The 25,634-nt window shown below is 50.9% G+C and overlaps 1 protein-coding gene across 1 annotated transcript; it reads right to left on the reverse strand.

Annotated features, from left to right (window-relative positions):
* Window positions 1-6: 6 nt before the first annotated feature.
* On the reverse strand, window positions 7-24,268 carry KLHL26 (kelch-like family member 26). Its single transcript, XM_004688603.2, has 3 exons — window positions 24,171-24,268; window positions 3,730-3,912; window positions 7-1,936 (listed from the first exon to the last, which is right to left on the reverse strand). Exons 1-3 carry the CDS (start codon window positions 24,245-24,247, stop codon window positions 355-357), a joined length of 1,842 nt encoding a protein of 613 aa, XP_004688660.1. The 5' UTR covers window positions 24,248-24,268; the 3' UTR covers window positions 7-354.
* Between the last annotated feature and the right edge of the window lie 1,366 nt (window positions 24,269-25,634).

Genomic DNA, 25,634 nt, shown 5'->3' on the forward strand with positions numbered 1-25,634 from the left:
GCTTCTAGAGGTTTGGGTGAATTTAGAGTCCACACACTCACACAAACTGAGGGGGATCAGGATCATGAACTTGCTTCTTAAAATATGAGACCATGGGCTGGCGAAGGAGAGAAAAGCAAGACAAAGCCATATACAACATCTCAAAGAGGACCCAGATTCCCTCTTGCAAGCCAGGGCATGAGGCAGGTGAAAATACCCTCTTGCCATGCTTGCTGATGGGCTCCCTCTGCATCCGCTTTGAGAAGAGAGAAGAGACCCCTGGAAGCCAGCCTAGGGAGTTCCAGGGTTTTCAGCCAGGACATGTGCTCGCCTAGCCTCTTGGGAGACAACGTGGCCAGCTGGGAGTTCCAGGAGCTACCTGTGGGCTCCAGCCCGGGGCAGCAGCACAGGGGCACAGGCAATGCCTGCAAAGGACTCAGGGAAGTGCAGGTCTCGCTCCCACTCGTCCGTCTCGGTGTTGTACACCTGCACAATGCCTGTCACGTTGTTGAGTCGCCAATTGTAGCCACCCACAATGTAAATCTTCTGATCCAGCAGGCAACAGCCAGCCTCCGACTGGCCAGCCCGCATGGGGCTCACACTGGTCCACTGGTCTGTCTCAGGCACATAGTACTCCACAGCTAGCACGTCAAAGCAGCGGTCTACATGGTCCATGCGGCCGCCCAGGGCATAGATGCGGCCACCTGCTCCCACCATGGCATGGAGCACTCGGGGCTCGCTCATGGGTGCCTTGAACTCCCACTGGTCGGCTGTTGGGTCATAGCAGTGCAGCGCCTTCTTGTCCTCCACTGAGATGCCGTAGCCGCCTGAGATGTACAGGCGGCCCCCCGCTGCAGCACCCGCGTGGCCCCAGGTGCGGCGCTTCAGCGAGCATGCGTAGCCCCACTCATTGCGCCGTGGGCAGTAGCGCTCCACTGACGCCAGGCTACCTGCCCGGTTGCGGCCGCCCGTGGCGTACACCATGCCACACAGCACATTCAGCTGGAACTGGATGCGGCTTTCCTGCATAGCCTGCAAGCACAGCCACCGGTTCAGGTGCGGGTCATAGCGATAGCAGGCGTCCACTGCACCCTCACCGCTGCGATACTGCAGGTGCTGACCACCTGCCACATACACAAAGTTGTCTAGCACGGCCACACACGTGTGGCTGCAGCCCACCTCCATCTCAGTGAGCTCTCGGAAGTGGCGGGCACCTGGCTCAGACAGTTGGTACACCTTGCTGCTGACAGAGCGGTCACTATCCGTGTAGGGTGTGCCGCCGAAAGCCACCAGGGAGGGTATGTCCGAGCGCACAGCTGTACGTGGTGACTGCATCTCGTGCTGCCGGAAGGGCAGCACCTGATAGTTGAAAGCCTCCAGCAAATACTGGCGGCACAGCACATCTTCCACCATGATGTCCAGTGTCTGCACACTGTCCACTAGCTCTGACGACTGCATTAGTGGGAAGCGAATATGACAGAGCACATGGCTGGCGCGTGGCCGCCGGGCCGGGTCATGCTGCAGCCAGCGCACAGCCGCACGGAACAGGTCAATCTCAGCGCAGCTCTGAAGCCGGTTGCTCTGCAGGTAGAAGACCAGGCGCTCCAGCGGCAGGTGTAGAAAGTCCTCCTCGGCAGCAATCTGCAGAAAGTGGCGGAAGGTGAAAGCGTCCACAGACTCCTTGAGCGAGGTCAGGCTGAAAGTGGTGGCCATGTGGCCAATGTGGAGGCAAGTCTCCACGCTCATAGCAGCCTTGAGGAACTCCTCGCACAGCTCCACCACAGGCAGGGTCTGAAGGAACACAGCAGCACCCAGCACATCCTGAACACAGTCCAGGTCCAGTGTCACCTCTGCACTGTAGGCAAAGTCAATGATGTGCCGCAGGCCACGTGCAGAAACACCCTTCAGCTCAATGATACTCTGGTTTGCCTCCCTCATGCCGCCAGTAAACATGGCCCTAAACATGGGGAACACAGTGTGAGGTGGGGTAAGTAAGGGCCAGATGCTCGTTTAAGACAATCAAAAAAGAACAGATAAGTCATGCATCTTCCTGCAGATAGCACCTTCCACCACAGCGTCACCTAAAGGGTGTGCAACTCAAGATGGCTGGCTAGATGGCAGAAGCGAGGCAGCTCATGGTGGGGCATTGACAACAGCTAGTCTCCAGTCACACCATGACACAGCAAGCTCAGAGACATGGCTGGGACCCTGAGAGCACCATGTATTGCAGTCCACAGTGAAGCCCCTTCACTGGCTTGCTCCCCTGGGCAGGTGGCTACACCTTCCCCTGTAGACGCTTGTCCACACAGGGATGGGAAGGGGGAGGGCGCCCAGATTGGAGCATCCCTTCAGGGGCTGCAGTGGGATGATTTCTGTCCCTAGAAAAAGGTCCAGGAGGTCAGGGATGCCCCCTAAGAATGGCCTGACGAAGCCACAGCCCCCTGTGAGACATTTACAATGGTCTTGGTTCTACCAACTCCGCTCTACCCTGCTCTGGAAAACAATGCTAATGTGAGGAAGTCTCCCCAAAGGGAAAGGGGGAGGTAACCACAGCATAGCTGCTCAGAGTTTATGAGAGTATCTAGGGGATGGTATGAGAAGGCTGCTCTCACAGTGAGCTGTGTTTTATCATAATTGTAACCTTAGTGCCTGTCTCTGATGCTGTCCCAGGGGAGGGTCCATCCCCACAAGATGTCTGTCTCAAAGTTGCACACGCAGTGTGGGTCAGACTCAGCTGCAGCAGGGGCAGCTAAGTCTGCCCTGCTATGGTGCCTCCAAGAACAATGCTCCCCCAGCCACTGCCCCTTTGGTCCCCAAGAGCCCCATCAGCCACTGAAGGCACAGTCACACAGAAGGAGCTTTGCCTTTTAAGGCCTCGAGGCTGCAGTGCAGTGCCAACACAAAGGAGCCTTTAAAGGGCATTTCTGGCTGGGCCGACTGCTCGTCCCCAAATCCAGAACAAAAATAGAAGCGGCGCCCCAGTTGGATTGCCTGCTCTGGCTCCCCGGAATGGCCTCGCTTAGCCAGGGAGGGGTGGGGGGTTGGGGGGGGGCATCTGGAGGTGCACCAGGCAAAGTACTCTGGCCTTGACACACATCTGGGCTGGGATTAAGGGAGGCGGCGGAAGAAAGAGAACCACCCCAAGGTACCCAAACTCTTCCTGGTGGGGTCACTGCCAGGTAGTAGGAAGCTCACCAGCTAGTCCTGGGCTGATGAGAAGAATGGCTCCAGCTCATTTGCTAGGCCCCTGGTCCCCGGCCCAGCTCAGCACAGGCAAGCTGCTTGTTAGCAGATAGACCAGGCACCGGGAGGGCTCACTGTCACATGGGGCCTGAGACTGTGCAGACCCACAGGGTCACTGTTTTAGAGTCCATCCTGATCCTCAACCTAAGTGGGGACACCACAAGAGCAAGACTTGAATTCTTGAGGCTTGGGACAATGCCTGGCACACACAGTGTCACTGAAAACAAGATAGAAACCTGGGGTCACTCTGCCATCCCCTCAGGGGCCACATCTGTCCTACAGTACATTCCACTTGCTCACACAAACTTTGAATAACTTATAACCTGGGAAACTAAGAAAAACCCAGGCATGGGCATTTGGGTCTCTAACCCTGAAGAGGGCATACTTAGCACCTGTGTTTAGGGATGTCCTGGCTGGCAGGCAGGCAGGCACTGACTCATTCCCTCTGAGAATGGGCTCTCCAACCCCACAGTGGGCTTTCCAGCCCGACACACAGGGCTCACTCACCTAAAGTAGTCACTGCAGGCAGCCAGGACCACCTTGTGTGCATGGAAGGTCTCTCTATTGATGGTGAGCACAACATCCAAAAGCTGGCCCTGCGCACGGAGGGCAGCAAGGCCCTGCAGGAGGCTGGTACTGTGGCCAGGTGCTGAGAAGGTACATCTGAGGGCCCCATTCTTGTCGGCTGTGCTGTGGACACAAAGGTGGGGATGTGGCTGAGCCTTGGGGTCACTTGGTATCTGCCCAGGACCCAGGCAGGCTCTTCCAGGCAACTCAGTGATATTTCGTATATTCACAAGGTAGCACAAACATCACCTGTGTTGTTTCAGAACCCTTCATCACCCCAAAAGGAGACTCACGGCTATATCCAAAATACCCACCCCAAACCACCAATCTGCTGTCTGGATTTGCCTGTTCTGGTCATTTCATTTGTGTCTGGTTTCTCTCTGCATTGTGCCTTCAGTGTTCTTTCACCCTGAATCAGTGTAGCATGAATCAGTGTGCTACATTCCTTTTTATGGATGAGTAATATTCCACTGTGTGGCCAAATTAAAATGTCTTTATCTATTTACCCATCTATGGATATTAGGGTGCTTCCATCCCTTTAAAGACTTCATTTTCCCATTATTTTTTCACTCTAAAATGGCATGTGCCTCCTGAGTGCTCACTTTGAGGCCCAGGACTCTCCATGTCATATCCCCAAGTACGGTAATAAGTCACCCCACAGTTCACCTCTCTTCTCTCCTTTACAGAAAGGGGTTGGGGTTAGGAGCCAACAAAGAACCCCACTGTGGTACAGAAGAGGGGCTCAGTGACTGCAAGCTACCAGCCACACTGCCCCGGGGCTAGAGTGCCATGGCATCCTCCCTCTCTGGGAAGGGAAGAGGCAGTCTTTAAGGCCTTACAGCGCCAACACCTGCCCATCTGTGCCCAGCACCCCAGGGAGGAGGACAGTCATACAACCACAGAGTTCCCTGGCTGTTTTCGGAGAATCTGGCTATAAATGTTATCACTGGTGGTCTAGTCTAGGGGAAAGGCCCACTAGCCCAGACACAGGGACATGCTGAGCAGCTTGTTCCTGGGCTGAGAGTTGTAAGGACACAGCAGGATTTGAACCTGGGCTTGGACATGGCATGCTAGACCTTCTCATCTCACCATCTTCCCAAGGGCCCTTTCATGGCTCTCGGGAAACTGTAATGAACCACAAAACCAAAAATCTCTTTTAAGAAGATGGATTTACAGCCTGGGAGCTGCAAATGAGGCAAAAACTCCCATATCTCAAAATGTAGAGTCAGAAAGAAAAGGTCACTTTAGAATAAAAAATAAAACTTTAAAAAGATATCAAAATATACATTTATATATGAACAATAGGGTCTTCCTAGTGGACTAAGGGTTAAGTCTTAGCGCCATCATCATGATGACCTAAGTTTGATCCCCAGCCAGGGAGCTGACCCACATATAGCGCAGCAGACTTCTCCTGTCTTGACAGCTACTCCCCTCAGCAGTGTATTTCCATAAATTCACCTGCTCTGCACCCCTCTGTCTCTGGTGAATCCTCCTAGGCTCCCACATCTCTGGCCTACCCCCCAGCTCTTATACACACACACACACACAAAAAAAAACAAATAAAACATTATACAGATAAAAGATAAGCACATCCATACCATAGAATATTACTCAGCGTGGCCCTCCCTGGTGGCGCAGTGGGTTAAAGCTCAGTACTGTGAAGCTGGCCATGGCCACTGCCCCAGAGGTGACCCACATGGTGCAAAAGACCTCTCCTGTCTTGCCTGCTGCTCCCCTCAGCAGTATATTTCATCAATCTGTTCTGTTCCTCACTCTGACTATGGTGAATCCTCTCACCACACAGGTACCCCAGTTCTGTATGCATAAATAAATAAATCTTGGGTGGGGGGAAAGAATATTACTCAGCCATGAAAAGGGGTGAAGGAAGCTCTGATACACACTCCAATATGAATGAACTGAAAACATGATGTTGAGTGAGAGACACAATAGGGCACACAGTGTGTGATCCTTGTATGAACTGTACAGAACAGGCAAATCCACAGGCAAAAAGCAGATGAGTGGTTGTCAGGGGCTGGGAGGGGGGTGAGAAATGACAAACCATGGAGATAGGGTCTCCTTTTGAGTGATGGAATATTCTGAAACTTGATAAAGGTAAGACCATATGAATTTGTGAAAGTGCTAAATGCCACCGAATTGTTTATTTTAAAAAAAGATTTATTTATTTACACATACACAAACTGAAGTACAGGCCTGACATATAGAGGGTGAGAGGATTCACCAGAGATAGAATAAGGAATAGAAGAGGCAACTGACTGAAATACACTGTTATGGGGCGCAATGGGCAGGTCAGGAGAGGTCTGCCGCGCCAGGTCACCTTTGGCCAGGAATTAAACTCATGCTGCAGTGGCCAGGAGAGCCTCACAGAGCTGAGCCTTAACCCTCTGCACTACCACGAAGGCCACTGAATTGTTTTAAAGTGTTGAACTACATATTAGATGAATTTTACCACAACAGAAAAAACAAAAATTTAGCCCAGTCTCCTGAAAACCCACCATGACCCTAGCAACCCTATAGCACCCATGGTTGGCCACATTGCCCCCACTTGCCCCTCAGACCGTCCCCTTACCCCCACTTACCCCCATCTGTCTCATTTGGGAAATCTTCTATATATATACCAACCCCAATGAATGAACAGTTCAGGAGGTGTTCCCATGTCTTCAAGCATGACAAGAGGTGGTGATGCACTCAGCCTCAGGGCCCAGAACACGGGGGTCAAAACCCCTCAGGACTCTCCCAGCCTACAGCTATACTGCCCCCCAAAGCATTCTACCCTTGTCCCAGGGCCTCCAGCTCTCTGGAACTTGCTTTACCATTCCTGGGACCAATGCCTGCCCACAAATGAGAGCCAGGAATGTGGGCACTGGGCTTTCCAAGAAAGCAAGCGGAGATAGAAGACTCCTCGGCCCCTTGCCATAGCTCCCAAAACCCAGCTGGAATAAAAGTGCTGTCTGAAGGACAAAGTAGGGTCAAAGCTCCATCATCACTGACATCAGGCAGGGGCACACAGATGGTGCTTAAACAATGCTGATATAACATATAGGGCACAATTAACGCAGCTGCTGACATCTGGAGATCTCTGACTACATAGGCTGCCAATCTCAGTGGTCCTTCTGGAAAGCATTTCCAGTCTCCTGAAATCAGCCCAGTCCCCTGAAAGCTCACCATGTCTTTAGCAACCCTGTAGCACCCCCATTACCCCTACTTACCCCTCAGACCACCCTTCAATCCCACTCACCCCCATCTGTCTCGTTTGGAAAATCTTCTATAGATATACCAATACTCATGAATGAACAATTCAGGAGGTGTTCCCATGTTAATTCACCCTCCAGACATGACAGAAGGTGATGATGCACTCAGCCCCAGGGGCTGGATAGGGGCAAACCAGCCAGTAGGAAAGGAGCTCAGAGTCCCCAAAATGTGGGGGTCCACATGGGAGGGGCACAGGGCTCAGTGGGAAAGGGACAACATGAGACATGGTGGTAAAAGGAACATGGGACATGACGGGGGATGTACCAAGTGGGTGAGACACAGGACCTAGGGAGGAGAACTCAATGGAGGGGACATAGGACCCGGTAAGGGGAGGCACAGGACACACAGAAGAGGGCACACAGAATATGCAGAAGCACACAACCTGCACTAATAATTAGTGGGAAGCCTTTCCTTATTGGGAACAGGAATGCATGTAATTTGTCTGAGCTGGTGAGGTACCTGGGACCAAGGTGCATAGCCCTCTAAAGAATCATGGGAGAGGGGCCTTCCTGGGGGCACAATGTAAGGTTAAAGCACAGCACTATGAAACTAGCCACAGCTGCTTCTGCACAAGTTCAATTCCGGCTAGGGAGGTAACCCACATGGCACAGCAGACCTCTCCTGTCTCGCCCCCTGCTCCCCTCAGCAATGTACATCAATCTGCCTATTATGCTCCCCACTCTGTCTCTGGTGAATCCTCTCACCGCCCCTGCACCTCTGGCCTGTACCCCAGTTCTGTATGCATAAATAAATATATCTTCTTAAAAAAAATCATGGGCGGGAAGGAAAGGGGCACAGGAAGACCTGAATCTTTCTTTATCCTGTCTGCTCACCTCTCCCCACTAGGTTCAAAGCATGCCCACCCCATGCCCTGAGAGAGCTGCTGGTTTCAGGAGTCTTACTAATTATTAGTGCAGGCTGTATCTCCCTGTATATTCTGTGTGCTCCCTTCTGTGTGTCCTGACAGTGTCCAGACATGATACTGGCAACTGCCATGAGCCTATCTCTGTTCTTTCACTTCCCAGGAAGAGAATATCCTTAGTTTTCAGAACTTCAGGCCTCAAATTGTGCCTACCCTCTGGCCAGAGGCCTACACTGCCAGGGCATCAGAGATAAGGCTCATCGTATCCTCTCCCCAACACCCTCCAACAGGTTTCCAGTCACCAAAGCCAGACCACATCCTGCACCAGCCTCCAGAGATCCTAAGGTAGTCAGTGCCCCCTAGTCCTACCTTTCTGGTTTTCCCAGCCCCTGGCCCCTATATAGTTGGGAGGGTGGGTGGGAGGTTGGGAGGAGGCACAGTGTGAAGAAGGAATGGCCTGTCCTCACCAGGCACAAGGGTCAGACGTGGTCAAACTATCTAGGATCAGGCTGGGGGGGGGGGTAGAAATGAGAGTAGGAAAGCAGGAGAGCAGCAAGGGTCAGAGGCCAGAAAGGGAGGGTGTCCCCAGTTCTCCTTCCACCCCTGCTACCCTCAAAAGGAAACAGTGACACGCAGATTCCCTCAGGACAGAAAACTTGACTGTGCCTAGGATGCTGGGTCTGCCCTTGGGAAACCAATCCCTCCATGTTACCAGGCCCCTACACCCAGGAAAGCCTGCTATTTGGCCTGTGCTCCCACTACTTTGTGCAGCACAGCAGACAAAGCTGGAGGGAGACTCCTTCCCAAGGCCAGAGGTAAAGCATAAATGCAATGTAAACTTCATTATAACTGTGAATCACCCGGTATTGTGTATCAAGACAAAGACTAGGACTTGACTTGGCAGGGCTAAGGCAGCTCAGGGCCGGCCATGTGGCTCTCCATGGACCCATCCTCACCACAGCAGATGTGTGGAGGCACCGGAAGGCACCTCATCATCAGGATCTAGAGCTGATTTAACTCAGAGCTTGGCACTAAGCCTAGGGCCTGGGAGTCTGACAGGGACTCAAAGGCTGCAACTGTAGCTGGGCAAGACCTGCCCCTCCAGGAAGCCGCTAAGGCTACATCACAGCCCCCACCTCAATGGCTCTAATACATGAACAGAGTGCAGGTTTTCTACCCTTGCCCCACCTTCACCAGCTAGGTGACTCAGCTTCCCTGGTCTCTGGATCACTTTGTCAGCTGCCAAGTGGGGCAGGCAGAAGCACAGAAATGAAAGGGTTGCCACGAAGTAGCCCGGCCCCCTACACCTCCCGGAGCATGAAGACCAGACCATCTAACCCCTAGCTTTCCTTCAGGCTGGGGGAGCAACGGGGCTGGTAGGACTGGGGGTGGAGGGGCTGCATTCCATCCCTACCCATACAAACCTATCAGTCAAAAGGCCAAGAGCTTGGAAACATGAAGCAGAGCTGGCCTATATATAGGTACTTCACCTCACAGAATATGTCACAAGTCTGTCAGGATGTACCATTTTGCTTTCAGCTGACCTCATTAAAAAAAAAAAAAAAAAAGATTTATTTATTTATACATTCAAGAACTAGGGTATAGGCCAGAAGTGCGGGGAGTGAGAGGATTCACCAGAGGCAGAGTGGGGAACAGAACAGGTGGACTGACTGAAAGACACTGCTGAGGGGAGCAGCAGGCAGGTCTGCTGCACCATGTGGGCCAACTCCATGGCTGGGGATCAAACTTGTGCTGCAGTGGCTGCGGATAGCTTCATAGTGCTGCATTTTAACCCCTTCTTCAGCCATGGGGGAGAGCCCTGGCCTCATATTTTTATCAGAAGTTCCTCAGAGATTTTAGCTGGAGCAAGAGGAAGAACTTTCTGGGTTTCCTCTACCACTGGAAACCAGCATACATATGCACATTGTCACAAGAAAGATTTCACATGAGGGCAACTTCATCCTGGGGCTACTCAAACCCTGAGCAGGTACTTACTGTGGTCTCCCACATATAAAGAGTACCAAGGAAACAGCAACTTCAGAAAGATACACAAACAATGTAGGCTGATGGGTCACAGGAAAAGAGCACAGCTAGATGGGGAAGACTGAGTCAGTCTCACTCACAACAAGGAAAGAGCACTCACTGAGATAAACGCTTCATCCTCAAGAGGGCAAAGTCATCAGGGTATCTGGCAACAGATGCTCATGTCCACTGCCAGATGGAGTATGAACTGGGACCAGTCCAGAAAGGCATTCTGGTAGATCTAGCAAAATTCTACTAAAGATCCATCTTGACCCAGCAAGTCCACTTCTGGGATTTATCTGAAGTATACTCATGTGCACAATGAGAGATGTTGTGTAAGGATATTCACCACATACCATTTCTGGAGTAGAAAATGTGAAACAAGTTAAACACTTCAGGTACTACAAAGAATTATGTCTTCCCACAAAGGGCTGCCATGCAGCTGAGTAAGTTGTGCATATTCACATGCTCCTATACAGGAAAACAACATCCCAGAGCCTCCCGGGAAAGAAGCAGTCACTTTCGGCAACTGGCTCACTCCCTTGAAGCCTTCCTCCTTCTGCCCCCCTAAGGCTCAAAGCACCCCACTAGGTTATTTCCATCCCAGTGTCTCACAGAGAGGCCAATATACCTGAAGTCCCCCATCACTACCCCTCCCCCACTGCAGACCTCTCAGCCTCTGGGTTGAGACAGCTCAGGGACAGCAGGAGGGAGCCAGCAGGCCTGGACAGAGAGGAAGGTTGAACGGAGGTGGGCAAGAGGGGGAGGAAGGGCTGGAATGCCTGGATGACTAAGGAAGGACCCATTACTCAGACCAGCCCAGACAGGGGGCGGCTGGCCCTACAAGACCATGGGCCCCCAGGAAGGCGGCGGCAGCCCTGGGCTGCTCTGGTCCAGACAGCTACACGAGCCACGGTTACCCCCACTGACTCATCGGAGTCTGTGCGTCAGCAGCTGGGTCAGGGTGTCTCTAGGGGCTACTCACTGCTATTCAGCTGCACCCTCAGTCTGGATCTGGCCTCTGGAGGGACCACATGTTTGGCCTGGGCTTAGGATGTCCAGGCCCACCTACACACTGACCCCCACGGCACTATTATCAGGCACCCTGGCAAGACATGGGGACACCTCCACTGCCTCCCTTCACAGAGGCCCTACACAGGGGCCTGCCTACTCAGGTCCCAGCCTGCTGGGGCTGATGGCCTGTGGTACCAGGCAAAGTGAGTGCCCCTGGGTAAACCACCTGTGGCAGAATCCTCACAATTTCCTCAGGGCCCCCACCCAGTCAAATGGCTTGCTCTTTGCTGGCACCCCTCTCATCCCACAGTCTTTTGCAGACCACCAATATGGCACAAACTGGAGTTCTCGCATTAGGGTTTTCTTTGGTGAGACATAGGATGAAAGATGAAGCAGGATGGCCTGGTGCTGGCACAGGAAGTGATTATGGCAGGTGGAAGTGGGAGCTACTGAGGGTCAAGCACTGGTGGGGTGACTGTTCCCTTCTACAGGTTCTATCTACAATTTCCTGAGCCGAAAGGCGAACTCAGAATCTGAAGTCCCGGAACAGTTCTCATTGGAATGTTTAAAAAAAAAAAAAAGGGAAAAGCAAGAACAAGAAAGAATTTCATGGCAACATTACTGTGGGGTTTTGTAAAGTTCGTTTCCACCCCCACATGGAGCCCAGCTTGGGCCAGAACAGAGTCTGCCGATATTGCCCCTTTAACATACTGTTCTGACATGCAAATTCCCTCACTTCCCCTCAAAGTTGAAAGCACTTCCACTTTCAAAGCCAATTTTGGTTTTATTGTCCATGTGGCTCCATGGAGCACAACAAGCAGCACAGCTGGTTGGCTCACGCCCCGGGCAGACACTATACCAGGGAGCCCCAGCCACTCCACCCAGGGTCCCCATGCATCAAGAGGGATGAATGATGCTGTACTGTGGGAAATAGAAAGGGACAGAGACCCAGAGAGTACTGAGATCCAGAAAAAGGGGAACACAGATCCAGAGACAAAACAGCAACCCAGAGAATGGGAGGAGCAGAGAGGGGGTGCAGGGGTGTATATGCAGGGACTGGAAAAGAGAGAAGAAAACCAAGCAGGGCCTGAATCCTGTGTCCCCTGAGCTGGATCTCTCCATGGCATGGACAATTGAGTGATTCGTTTTTCCTCCTGACACCATGCTGATTATTCTACATCTTCTGTAATAATTTGCAACAGGCCGCCTGGGAGAGTCCAGTCTGCGTACTACTGGGGGAACCAGTGTGCCTCCTAGGAGGGCAGTTGTCCAGGTTGCCAGGCAGGATAAAGCTGCACACTCTCCCCACCCATGCTGCCTCCTCCAAGAGCATGAGCCTGTCTGGGGTACATCAGCCACAGAGACTCCCCTCTCAGAGTCTACGGGAAGCAGCCCAGGACCACTCACCTATCTCAACCCCTCCTGACATACCCTTGGGCCTCCCCCAATGTATGCAGGTAATACTCACTGGCCCAGAAACAGGCAAAAACAGCTAACTGACGTCCCCTCGGAGGTCACTGATATTGGGCCCCCACAGCTCGCTACAGCTTCACTCCTCCAAGCAACTGGTGCCTCAAAGTAGGCCATGACCTCCTGTCCAAGCTTTGTGTCCTCCCCAAGCTCTGACCCCTGTTCCTGGAAGAGCAGGAGCTTTGGCCACTGCTGACAAAAGGACCTGATGGATAACACCTGCCCCCAACCCAACTCTACCATTTCTTAAGGTTCAGAAGTAAAGCAGACCCAGACCCCACCCCTCCACAGCAAGAAGCCCGGCCTATGCATACACATGCCTTGCCCTGACCCACTGAGAAAGAGCACCCACTCCAGAAGAAGGTGGGACCCAGCCCTTCAGTGCTACCCATGGCAAAGGTGTTGGCAATCCCACTGACCTTCCCACTACCTTCTAGGAACAAGATCTCATTCTGCTGGTTATGGTGGAGAGTGCCTTCTATGTCTCATCAGTTCCCCACACCTCTCTGAAACTACCAACCCAGATCTATTTGTCATCCTTGCCCATCACTCTACCTGGACACTATTTGTCTATGTCCCATCTGTCTCTCCAGGTAATAAGAACACCCCACAGGGCAGAGCAGGTTCTGTCCTCTGCCTTGTCAGAGACCAGCACCATGTCCGGCACATGCTCAGACTTTACTCACCTTTGTTAACTGGGTGGCTGGCTGGATAGATGGCTGGGTGGATGAATTAGTATGGCTGAATAGGTGAGTGGGTGGGTGGATGAATGGAGAGGTGTATGGGTTTATAGATGTGTGAATGGGAAAAGTAGGTGGGTGAATGGGTAGAATGGGTAAGTGGACGGGTAAGTGGATGGATAGATAAACGAGATGGCAGATTGATGGCTGCTAGGTGGCAGCACTAGTTGAAGTCCATCTTACATCTCTACTCAATGTTCACCCCCGGTACAAGATGTCCTAGTCCATTCCAGTCAAGGTGTGCAGGATGCCTTGACCCCCTAAAATACAGGGTCAGTCAGGACGGTCTGGGATATCAGCCTCCGTACTTTGTTAGTGATGTTTCCGTGTTAAAAGACCAATTCCTATGATCCCCTCCTACTTCATATGCTGCATACCCAGGGCATGGACTCTTCTATGCTCAGTGCTTCTATGCTTCCATGCTCCTCCACTGCCTTCACATTTAAGCCTTCTCCAAGCTTCCCTTGCCCTCTAAGTCTGACTAGGCCCCCACACTACAAGGAGCAGTGGCAAATTAGTGGGCAGGTATCAGGGTGAGTCATCTCCTATTTTGTTACTTCCCACCGATGTAAGGCTGATCCATTCCTCCACATCACCCCCGCTGTACCAGGCTTAAAGTTCGGTCATTTGAATGAACAAAACCCCCTTCACTCTAAATATCAGGCAAGTAGGTGCATGACTGCACGGCCCCAAAGCAGTGCTAGGAAACCCAGCTAGATTCCAGCACTGCCAAATTCCATCATCTCAAGGCCCAGCCTGGCTGCCTCCCTGCCAGGGAAGGTGTTGAGGCCCCACAAGGGATGGGGCTGCCAAACGGCCCATGTTCATGCCTATGCCCAGAGGTGCTAGGCCAGACACAGACAAATCCAAAAATGGGAACCCCTCTGGTCCAGGTCCTTCCCAAGCAGTGAAAAGTTAGGCATCAGAAGGTGTCTGTAGTGAAAACTTCATTGTACGGAATGACAACATCCCTCCCCTCTTCTGGCAAGGTTACCCAGTTCCCCTCAGGAACCCCCAGACTCCACTTTGCCCTAATGTAAGGGATCAGGCGACCTAAGCTGGGCTGGAAAGGGAGATTCGTGACCCATTTAATCCAATCAAAGCCTCTGGCAGTAATGTTGGAATAGAGACACCTTCCTTCAGGGGTTGCTGGGAGGCAAGGTGGGGTCATGTTTCCCAGTAAAGAGGAAAGGCAGAGCTTAGAAATGGAGTCAAGAGATTCCCAGGGAAGCATCTGGGCCCTGAATCTTAATGAGCCTAAAACTGGAACTCTTTTGAACTATTTGCTGTGGACAATCTACTTTTATTTTTTAACTGAAGTTGAGTTTCTGGTTTTCAATACCAAGGGGGGGCTCTTCAGTGTCAGAAGCCTCATATGGGACTCCTGTCCACTGCATTCCAGACAAGGGAAAAGGCCACCAGGGAGTAGAGCCCTCAGCTGCTGCCTAGTTCTGAACAGCCCAGGCCCTCCTGCCCTGGGGATGGGCTGAGGACTCAAGAAAATCGTGCCAGGTAATAATCTGCAGGCAGGTGGGCCATAGTGAGGTGGGGGGTAAGAGGACCATCTGACCAATTTGAGTCCGGCCTGCCTGTCACCAGACAGCTCCCTGTGAAAGGTCAGCAAACTGCCCGCGCCCCCCACCCAGAAAGTTCAGCAACTCTAAATGCTAAAACACTGGCAGTGTGCCCGAGGCTGGGGCTGCAAGATTGCAGTTACCATCAGCCTCAGCAAGGAAAACACCGCCCATCCTTTCTGCAAGTGACTCACGTGGAGCATAAACATTTGTGTGCTCCCAACCGCCCTGCCTTAGGGGCAGGCAGGCAAGATTACCCCTTTGCGTGACAGAGGGGAAGAAAGAGAAAGCAGAGACACCCTCCTGGGGTTGAGCAGACCTCTCGAAGGTCTTGAACTACAGTCCCGGAAGTTTTCCATGTGGGCAATGCCTACTTGAGGGTCCCCTTACATGCCTATCACCAACCTCTGAACCCTACCTTGGAGAATGCCCCCATCTCCACTCCCATCATAGAAGATTCTGGTGGGGTCACATCCATCTACTCCAGCTTCCTTCGGCAGACTGCTTCCAACTCTAACATCCCCTTGAGGAGACAGCTCTCCGGATATCCAGCCCAGCCTACTCCTGCCCTATCCATCTTTGACCCCTGTGGGATTTCTCTGTGGTGGCGTCAGAAAGCATCTTCAGCCTCCATCCTCAGAGACCCCCCTCAAGGCTTTTAAAAGCACAAAGGCCCACCCCTCAAGATTTTCTCGGCAGAGCAAGCGTTTTTCAATTCCGGAAGCTGCCTCCCTCACAGGAAAGGTCTTAGATTCCCTGAAGGTGCTGGTTACTTCCTCCCAAATCACAATATTTTCAGTGTGAGGCGAGGTGGTGCACAAGGAGAGATCAGCTGCTCTGTCGCTCAGTGAGGGGTCTGAAATCAGGCTGGATGCACACCAAAACCCAAAACCCGCTCTGCAGAGCAGGAATGTTAGGGAAAGGCTCTGTAGCCCTGGGGGACAAGTTCTGCAGGGGTGGGGGAGGAAGAAGGGGCTGGAGACTCGGGGTTAACAAGTGTTAAGAGAACTCGTCTGCACAGCTGTGGAGCAGCTACCACAGGAGGAGGGCGGGTCTGCGCTGAGGAGACCCAGTGGGCCCTGGCCCCCACTTCCCACTGCAGGCAGCTGGACAGGAGAGCGGCTGTCCATTTCCCTTCTTCACCACAGTGCTCAGATCTTGTCCGTTAGCTAAATGAAGCACATGGAAAATGGTACTGTTTGCTGGATTCCCTCTAATGAGGCTGATTTACTGCAATGCCATGAGTTTCTATTTCTACCCTGACCCTGCCGCTAAATAATGGGAATAGGAGGGTGTGGGGCATTTGCTGGATGCTAACAGAGGCACTGCAGTGAGGTCTGTCCTCAGGCAACACACATTCTAGGGGACACAGATCCTTAAAGCACACGGTATCTAAGTACAGGACCATGGTGGAGGGGCAGATTGGCTTATACCCAAAAAGCTGGAGCCATGCACAGCAATGGATCAGGACAGTCCAAGCTGAGGGGAGAGTAGGGCAAAGGCCCAGGAAGGGAGCATGGAGGGAGGTGGGCAGGATCTCTCTGTGGGAGCTGAAGAGGAGAGAAGAGGGGCCTGGTTACATGTTCTGAGCAGGGGAAAGTCCCCCAGTAGGTATCACACAAGATAATGACATGCCCAATACCTATCTTGAGAGGATACCACTGGTTGGAGTTGAGAAGAACCTAGGAGGGGAAGAGTAGATGTCAGCTCTGTGCCAGAACAAGGATGAGGTGGAAGAAGGAGCTGGACCCAGGATGTGGCTCAAAGGTAGAACATGACATGTCTACAGGTAAAAGGAGGAGGGAACAAGGAAATGTCTGGGGGCAGCATTATCAAGACACTCAGAGCAGATGAGTTAAGAATGAAATTGGGGAACCCTTCCCATAGTTCCTATGGCTCTCAGGAAGAGGAGAATTCTAGGGAACAGGACATGAAGCCCTTGAGCAAGAGGGCTCTGGAATCTTCCAGGTAAGGTTTCACTCCATCCTCAGCTATTGTGCTGCATCCTCACATGCAGCACAGCCTCTCTGGTCAAATTTAGTCCCATATTCCAGCCTTCCCCTACCCCTGCAACAAATACCTCATGTGCCTTCTCCCAACATTCAACTCTCTGTCCAAGGTGGAAATCTGAGAGGCCCCACTCCCTGCCCAGCAGGGCTGACACCACCACTGGTCAACACGTTGTACAAATTCAACCTGAAATATTTCCCAAACCTGTGCCTGCCTTACCACCTCCATTGCCCCCTTCTAGGTCAAGTCCCATTAACTCTCCCCACAGGCATCCTTAAAAAAACCAGAACTGGGGCCTCCCTCGTGGTGCAAGGGGTTAAGTCTCTGCACTATGAAGCTATCGGCAGCCACTGCAGGATGAGTTTGATCCCTGGCCAGGAAGCTGATACACATGGTGCAACAGACCTCTCCTGTCTCGCCCACTGCTCCCCTCAGCAGTATTTTCCTGTAGATCTGCCTGCTCTGCTCCCCACTCTGCCTTTGGTGAATACTCTCAGGCCCCCGCATCTCTGGCCTACACCCCAGTTCTTGTATGTATAAATAAATAAATCTTAAAAAAAAAAAAGAAAACTCAGATCTGATCTGGCTGCCCCTTATCCAAACCCTGCCTTCTCTTCCCAACCTCTCCAGCAACTCTGAGGCTTTCTGAAACATCCCTAAGACCAAGGAATGTGAGCATAAACCTCTAAGCCAGGCCTCACTGGGCTTGCCATGCATGATGACAATCAAATCTCACCCCATCAGGAAGGTGGGATGACACATGGCATGGGAGCCCCTGAGATGATGAAAATCTAGCTAGCAGAGGTTGGTAAAACCTTTCTATCCTGATAACTGTAGCCAACAAGAAGACTACCTCCTGGGGCCACAGCTACCAGGTGGGGGTAGGTCAGTTGTAAAACTCATTGTGCACAAGTCAGGGTGAAGTATGAGTGTTCAGGGGAGCTCCCCTTCATGAGCCCAAAGGGCCCTTCTGCAGGGTGAGGAAATGGGGTACCTTACCCCCTAGGAGCAGAACCCTGAACCCTACTCCCCAGGGACCCCAGTTGGGTACCTCACCAGCTTATCACAGACTTAACTGCACCCCAGCACTCTGCTGAGATCACAGAGATCATGTTCTCCCCAGCCCTGCAACTGTCCTATTCATGGTCACCAAATAATGGTGCCACAATCCTCACAATTGCTCTGGCCAATAGCCATGAACTGAATGTTTGTACCTCCCCCCCACCCCAAAATTCAAATGCTATTCAGATGCTGAAACCTAACCCCCAATGAGACAAATTAGGAAGTGGGGCTTTGGGAGGAGCTCAGATTTTAGATGGAGTCCCTGTGAGTGGGATTAGTGTACTTATCACAGAACTTCAGAGAGCTCTCTGCCACCTTTCTGCCCTGTGAGGATACATTAAGATATCTATGAACCAGGAAATAGGCTTTCAACAGACACCAGGATCTGTTGGCACCTTGATCATGGACTTCCAATGTCCAGAGAAATGTCTGTTTAAGAGGCCCCAGTCTGCATTTTGTTATGGCAGCCCAGATGGACTAAGACACCCGCTCCTCTTTTCACCCACTTGCCACATGGACTTGTCAGCAACACCTACCAGAACCCTTGGCCTCCTTGGCCCACACTGCACAACGGATGGAACCTACAGCATCAGGCCCAGAGTACACCTCCAAACACTCTGATGCACATTCAACAGGCCAGGCACCAGATGAGCACACTCATACTCTGACTTGCTTCTTCCTAGCCACCCCACCCTACGTCTTCACCCTGCTTCTCAGGTGAAGAATTTAATACAAGGACAGTTGAAAAACAAGGTGGCAGGGACCTGTTCCACAGCAGGGGCACCACAGACACAGAGCTTGATGCCTCCAAGTCTCCCCAAATTCCAGAGAGGAACAGTTGAGTCCCCATCTCTGAAGGAACACATTCCTGCCTTTTCCTTCCCCCAGAAAAGAAGACAAGGTCAAGGAAATCAAAGAGTCAACTTGCCCCCCAGACTTTCAAGCAGAAGTTGGAGCAGGGTGAGTCACTAAGAGATTAGGTCTTGTCCAGATACCTTGAAGGAAGATGGGCCCAGCAGCAAGGGTGCCAAAGACCCAACCTCTGAAGAGCCTCCGTGACAAGGTTCCTCAGGACATTCAGAGTTGTGGCAACGAGCAGAACAATCTGGTGTAGCCAGGGCCTGTTAGGAACGTTTAAACAAGCCAAGGCCACCAAACAGGAGCAGATGCCTCAACTGAACTATGCCAAACCGCTAAGCTACATCCTGACCCAAAACACCTGCTGCCAACACACCCCTCACTGGATACCCATGCATCAGCCCCAGGAGCAGTGTGAGTCACTAAGAGATTGGGTCTTGTCCAGACACATGGACGGAAAATGGGCCGAGCAGCAAGGGTGCCAAAGGCCCAAACTCTGAAAAGCCTCCGTGGCCAGGTTCCTCAGAACATCCTCATCCAGGTACCTCATAAAGACGGAATTTTAGTTGGGAAGATGAGACTCTCTGGAGAGTTATACATCCCCTCACAATACCCCATATGGCTGCAAACCTGTTCCCCAGAAGCCTGAAGCCCAAGGTGAAGCTGGGAGAGACCAGCTAGATAGAGAACAAGTGTCTTTTGTGTGAGTGAGTCAAAAGCCAGGACCACCCCCCAGCACAGCCCCTAGTTGAGGCAGCCACGCTCAGTCCACCCGGGAGGTTCGCCTCTGTCTTAACGACCATCTCTACTAGGCAACCGTTTTTGTTGATCCCTGGAGATAGAAAGGAAACAGAATAAGCTTTTCTCTTTCTTTTTTTCCCCCTTGGTTGCAGAAAAGAAAAGTTGAAACAAACAAGTTATATAACACTGGGGGCGGTGGGGGGAGTACAATCCCTCCTGAGGACTTCTTGAGTTGTGGGACTGCTGGAAGAGCCAAGGGAAGACAGGAACCACCCCCAGCCCTGGCCAAGTGACAGAACGCTTTATGGGACAAAAAGGCAGATACAGGCGTCGCATGGCAGGCTGGAAAACCAGTCACACAAACAGGTTGGCCTCCCCCGGCCCTCAGCAGTCCCATAAATCTCCCCAAGAAGGCAAGAGCCCACCCCAGTGCAGTTCAAGGGGCTTCCTATTAGGGAGACTGCAAGCCCTAGAGCACCTATTTTCACTATTCTCTTGCCCTTTCTGATATTTCTAGAACAGTCATCATCTCAGCTGTCCATGATCCAGGCATCCAGACAGATATGCACTCCACCCTCAAAGCATGTCCACAAAGAAACACCCGATAAGGCTGGGTGTGACAGCACAATCAGTGACATACACCGCCACAAAACCTAGCAATTACACCCTTTAATGCATCCCAAGGAACTGAACAAAGGTACAAAGGCTTGTACATGAGTGTCCAGAGCAGCACTGTTCACCACCACCGAAAGGGTGAATAAGCCTAACTGTCCATCAGCTGGTAAACAGAAAGAGAGACTGTGGCCTGTTCACTTAAGGAATAGCAGTTGGCCAGAAAAGGAATAAAGTTCCAACACACATTATAACATGGATGAACATCAAAAACATACAAGTGAAAGAAGGCTAACATAAAAGGTCACACCATGTATGATTTTATTTACAAAACAGGGAAGTGTCTGGAAACAAAGACAAATGGTTCCTAGGGGTAACGGAAGGGCAAGTGGTGAGTGACTGCTAACTGGGAGAGGATTTCAATTTGGGATGATGAAAACATTCTGGAACTAGATAGCTGCACATCTCTGTGAAACATTCTACATGCCACTGAACTGTATACATTAAACAGGTGAATTTTATGTTGCATGAATTTTACCTCGAAAGCCAATCAATAGTGATCAGAAAAAGTAGTCTGAGAGTTAGCTGAGTTCAGTGGTCAGGCAGGCAAAGAGATGATGACTTTAGACAGTGGCAGGGTGAAGCGGAATAAAGCACAGGCAGGTTGTATGCCAGACCGGGCTAGTGATTTGGATAAATGAAGAATGACAGTAAACAAAGTCAGATACAAAGTTTTCTCCATCTCAAAAAGATCCTTGCAGGAGATCATCTGCCACAATCTCCCTCCAAACTTGATCCTCTCTCTATATGCACTATCCTATCATAGTAGGGAATCCTACCCTCTCCCCACATAGCTAGGACACCAAAAACATAATCCATAAAGAAAAAAAAAAGACAAATTGGATCACATCAACATGATAAACTTTTGCCTATGAATGACAGCCTAGGGAAATAAAAAGACAAGCAATAACTGGGAGAAATTATTGGTAAATTATATATCTGACAAAGGATTTGGTCTAGAATACATACAGGAGTCTTAAAACTCTATGAGTAGATAACCTAGGTCAAAATGGGCAAAAACAGATAAAGGAAAAATACCCCAAAAATGTGCATGATCTCAAGAAATTGTATCAAAGAGGTGAGTACCCAATAAGCCAATGAAAAAAAAAGTCCATTAATCAGGTAAATTTTATTGCATTATTTATGAGGGAAATATAAATTAAAATCTGGATAAGATAACAACACACAGGTCTTTCCTTGTGGCACAGCAGGTTAAAGCCCAGACTGCAAGCTGGCCACAGCCTCTTCAATGTAGCTACCAACCAGGTAGCTGACCCACATGGCACAACAGACCTCTCCAGTCTTCCCGCTGCTGCCCTCAGCAGTGTACTTTGTCAGTCTGCACGTTTTGCTCCCCACATTGTCTCTGGTGAATCCTCTCCCCTCTGGCCTATACCCCAGTTCTGTATGCATAAATAAATAAATCTTTAAAAAAAAAAAAAGATAACAACACACTTAGAATAGTTAAAATGGAAGACTAGCCATATCAAGTGTTAGCATGATCAGTGACTTCTATAATTTCCTTTATTGCTGGTAGGAATGAAAAAGGTGCAATTACTTTGGAAAACAATTTGGCAGGCTCGTAAAGAATTAAACCCCTACTACTATACGAACCAGTCATTCCACTCCTACATAGTCATGATTCAGCTAACAGGGATACATTATGAGAAATGCATCCTTGGGTGATTTCATTGTGCAAACATCAGAGCACATAATTACACAAACCCAGTAGGTACAGCTTACTACATCTTAAGCTATAGTGGAATTATAAGTGGCCCCTTGTTGACTGATACATCCTTATGCAGTGCATAACTGTTTATCCAAGAGGGTACAAGTGTATACCCACAAGAAGACATGCACCCTGATGTTCATGGCAATTTTATTTGTAAAAGTCAAAAAGGATCCCCAGCCCAACCTCTGCTGGGACTGGAGCTTAAACTACACTCAAGGTTTTTACTGACAACAGGACAGAGTAGCACTGACTGAAAAGACTAACCTGGAAATACACAAGGTTTTATAGTTTGTAAACAATTAGTTCCTGTGATGTGAGTAATTTTTTTTTTTAAAGAAAAACTAGAATGTGTGAGTTCTTTTGTAAGAAAATGATGCACATGTGTGATATTTTAAAGGGGATCCACTTTTAAACCACATATCTTGGATCACAGAGAAATGTAATGTGCCCTTTCTATCCTTATCACTAGTTATTTACTGTCAATGTATCCTTGCTAACTGCTGCTTTCTGCCTGAAGAAGCTACATAAATAACTGCATGGTATGGACTATTTATTTGTAACTTGACATGAGTTTGAAGAATAAAGATGTTTTAAGCAAGTTTTAAAAAAAAGTCAAAAAGAAAACAACTCAAGTTTTTATTCACCAGTAAGTGCACAAACAAACTGCATCCATAAAAGAGAATACTACTATGTGGTAAAAAAGAAGTCTGATACTCATGACAACATGAATATTCTGTTAAGGGGAAAATGCCATGTATAAGAAGCTACACATTGTATTATTCCATTCATACAAAATTCCTAGAAAAGGCAAAACTATAGAGAGGGTGATAGCAGATCAGGGTGTGGCTAGGAATGGATACAGGACAACTGAAAAAGGGATTAAGAGAGCTTTGAGGGGGAGAGTAGAAGCATGCTTAAAAAACTGGGTTGTTGCAATAGGTGCAAATTCTAAAAATATATCACAATTCAATGAACCACTCAGCTAAAATGAATGCATTATATACATTAATCATACCTTGCCCCTGCCCAAGTTTACCCCAACCCAAGACCCAAGGCAGGGATCTAAAGTTTGCTGGCCCCTCCTGTCTGTCACTAATGTGCCACTTCATGCCCTATCAAGAAGTCCTACCCATGCTACTTCCTGAATATTTCTGCAAATCCTCTAAATCCTTCCTTGTTCCCCACTGCAGGCATCCAAAGCCTAATGCAGGCACCCTGCTAATATCAGACCAGGTCCCCAAAACAGCACACAAGTACTAACTTTATCATCTACCACAGTGAAATTATCTGCTAACATAGTAATTCACCAAGGAAGAGCCTAAGAAAGCCAGGAGGTATTGGGGTGTCCTGAGGGCTGGGATGGGAAGATCTGGGCCAAAATGGCCTTGGGCAATGAAAAAGGGAGAGAGGGAGAGAGTTTATACTCCTACAGCAGGACTTCTCCCTCGGAGAAGCCATATAAATACCTACAATTCTTACTCTGGGATTCAAATAACCAGTCTCTGGACTTGGCCAAAGCAAGAGGAGCCTCCCTCTGACTAAAGGAGCTGAATTCTGCCCCTTGGTCTAAGAGACCTTTCTTGGAGTCTTAGCCTGAGAGGAGGAATTCAAGCCCCATAGAGATGGGAGGGAAAAGCCCAAAGGTTTTAAGTGTTTTCTTTTCTGTATCAAGGAAATCTCACCATCCTCAGCCTCTTAAGAACCCCCTCATCTCCCCAGGTTTCTCCCTGTCCATCAATACTCTCTGGGACAACCCCCAACCCACCCAGGCCCCTGAGTTCCCCTCTCTCAGGTTCTCCTAGGCCCCTTAGACCTCCTTCGGACAGTCAGAGTCACCTGAGTCCTCTACCCCCAGCCTCCCACAGTCTTCATTTTCTGCCCCCTCAGCGTACCTTCAGGACCATCTTTAGTCACTTCATGGTCTTTTCAGCATCCCCCAGGACCTCGGCCCAACCAATCTCCCCCTCCGTCCCTCAGTACTGTCCAGAGTCCCCAAGACAGCTTCAACAGACTATCATAGCCTCTCTTCAGGCCTTCTCTTCCCCCCAACCCCCTTGGTATCTCCAGTTACCCTATGGTCCAATCACAGTCAGAAGTCCCTGGATTTCCCATCAGACCTCCATGTTCCTTTAAGCCCCCGCGGGATCCTACGGGTGCAAGCAGACGCGTCCAGTCCTGGAAGCCTCAGCCCAATAGCCTCAACAGCCTTCGGTACACTCCCCGACCCCCGTGTTCCATGGTCCGCAGTAGAGACCCTTTGGCTGGCCCAAGAGTCCCCCCAGTCCTTCAGGACTCCCTACAGGTTACGCACACACAGGGGCAGGTGCAGGCCCACCCTGCCGACCGGGTCTCACCTGTTTGGGCGCTCGGGGCCCGGGCCCGCACCAAAGCCACCGCCACCAGCGGCACTGCCACCACCGGACTCCGCCATCTTCCCGCCGCCGCCGCGCGTTGGAGTGACGGAGCCGCACGCGACCGCCGGGGAGACGCGGAAGCGGGGATACGGGGCGGGGCCTACACCGAGAGGGGCGGGGCGTAGGTGAGAGGTGGGGCCGGGCCTGAGGAGGAGACGGGGTATGAGATGGGGCGGGGCCAGGCGAAGACAGGCACCAGTGCTGTTAAGGGGAGAGAAGGGGCGGGGTCAGGACTGGTTGGAGGGGAGAAGACCGGGGAGGACTGGGGGCAGTGGGCGTGGACAGGCCTGAGGGAGGGCGGGGCCTTAGAACGCGCGGGGAGCGAGAAGCTCGAGACACTTTGGAAAAGGAGAAAGTGGGCGGGGTCAGACCGATGGCTGGGTGTGGTCGAGAGGCGGGGCCTGGAGAAGGTAGAAATGACTTCCGAGGGAAAGGAGGGTTACGGTCTGGCCTGAGGAAGGGCGGGATCTGAGAAGGGACGGGTTCTAAGGAGGAACAGGGCAGGTATAAGGCGGTGTTGAGGATTGAAGGACAAGGATTTGGGACTGGGCACCGTCGGGAGAGGGGCGTGGCCTAGACTCGGGATGGGACTTACCTGGGGAGGGGAGTGGCCTTGTCTTGTGAAACCCGCCGAAAGCGTTGGGCAAGTGGCTGGGGTGAGGGGTGGCGAGGTAAGGACTGGGTTGAGTATGCCTGGGAGACTAGAAGTAGGGGCAAGCCGGGTTGTGAGGTCAGTTCTGGGAAGAAGAGGGAAGGTCAAAATGGAAAGAGGGTTGTGAAAAAACTGGTCCAAGAGCTCTGAGAACCTCCCTTCCCCCACTCATGGTCACCTCCTCCCTAAGATCTCCTCAGACTAGGAAAAGCATCCCGCTATCCATCCCAGGCCTCAGATTTCCAGTCCTTCTCTGCATACCCTTCCTCAAGCCTCCACCCTCAGAGTCAAAAACCTCTCTACCCTCTGACCCCAATCATTCACCCTCAAGATTCCCAAACCTCCTGCTTCCCCAACAATTCTGATGTTTCCCCAGCAATTCTGGTTCTCACATTCAAAATCCCTGCCTTCAGAATATCTCCCCCACCCTCTATTCAAATCCCAACTCCCATGCAAAAGATCTTGCAAAAGATCTTCAAATACACACTTACACCCCCCAAAACATTCCACCAGACCCAACCCCCTTGAGTCCCCAACCTCTAGCCACCCAAATTTTCAGTCAGGGCTCAAAGCCTTACATCTGAGTCCCTGTTTTTTAATCTGTTCATGCCTTTCTTGCTTGCTTACTTGCTTCCTTTCCTCACTCTTTTGCTCCTTTCCTATGCTGGATCTCATGGAGCCCAGGGCCCATGTTGCTTTCAAGGGGATCCCTCCCCCCTCCCCAAGCCATGAAATTCTAGAATCTTTGCTCT

The sequence above is a fragment of the Condylura cristata genome, unplaced genomic scaffold (genome assembly GCF_000260355.1).
Source record: "Condylura cristata isolate star-nosed mole 26May11 unplaced genomic scaffold, ConCri1.0 scaffold00024, whole genome shotgun sequence".
In the NCBI taxonomy this organism is placed as follows: Eukaryota; Metazoa; Chordata; class Mammalia; order Eulipotyphla; family Talpidae; genus Condylura; species Condylura cristata.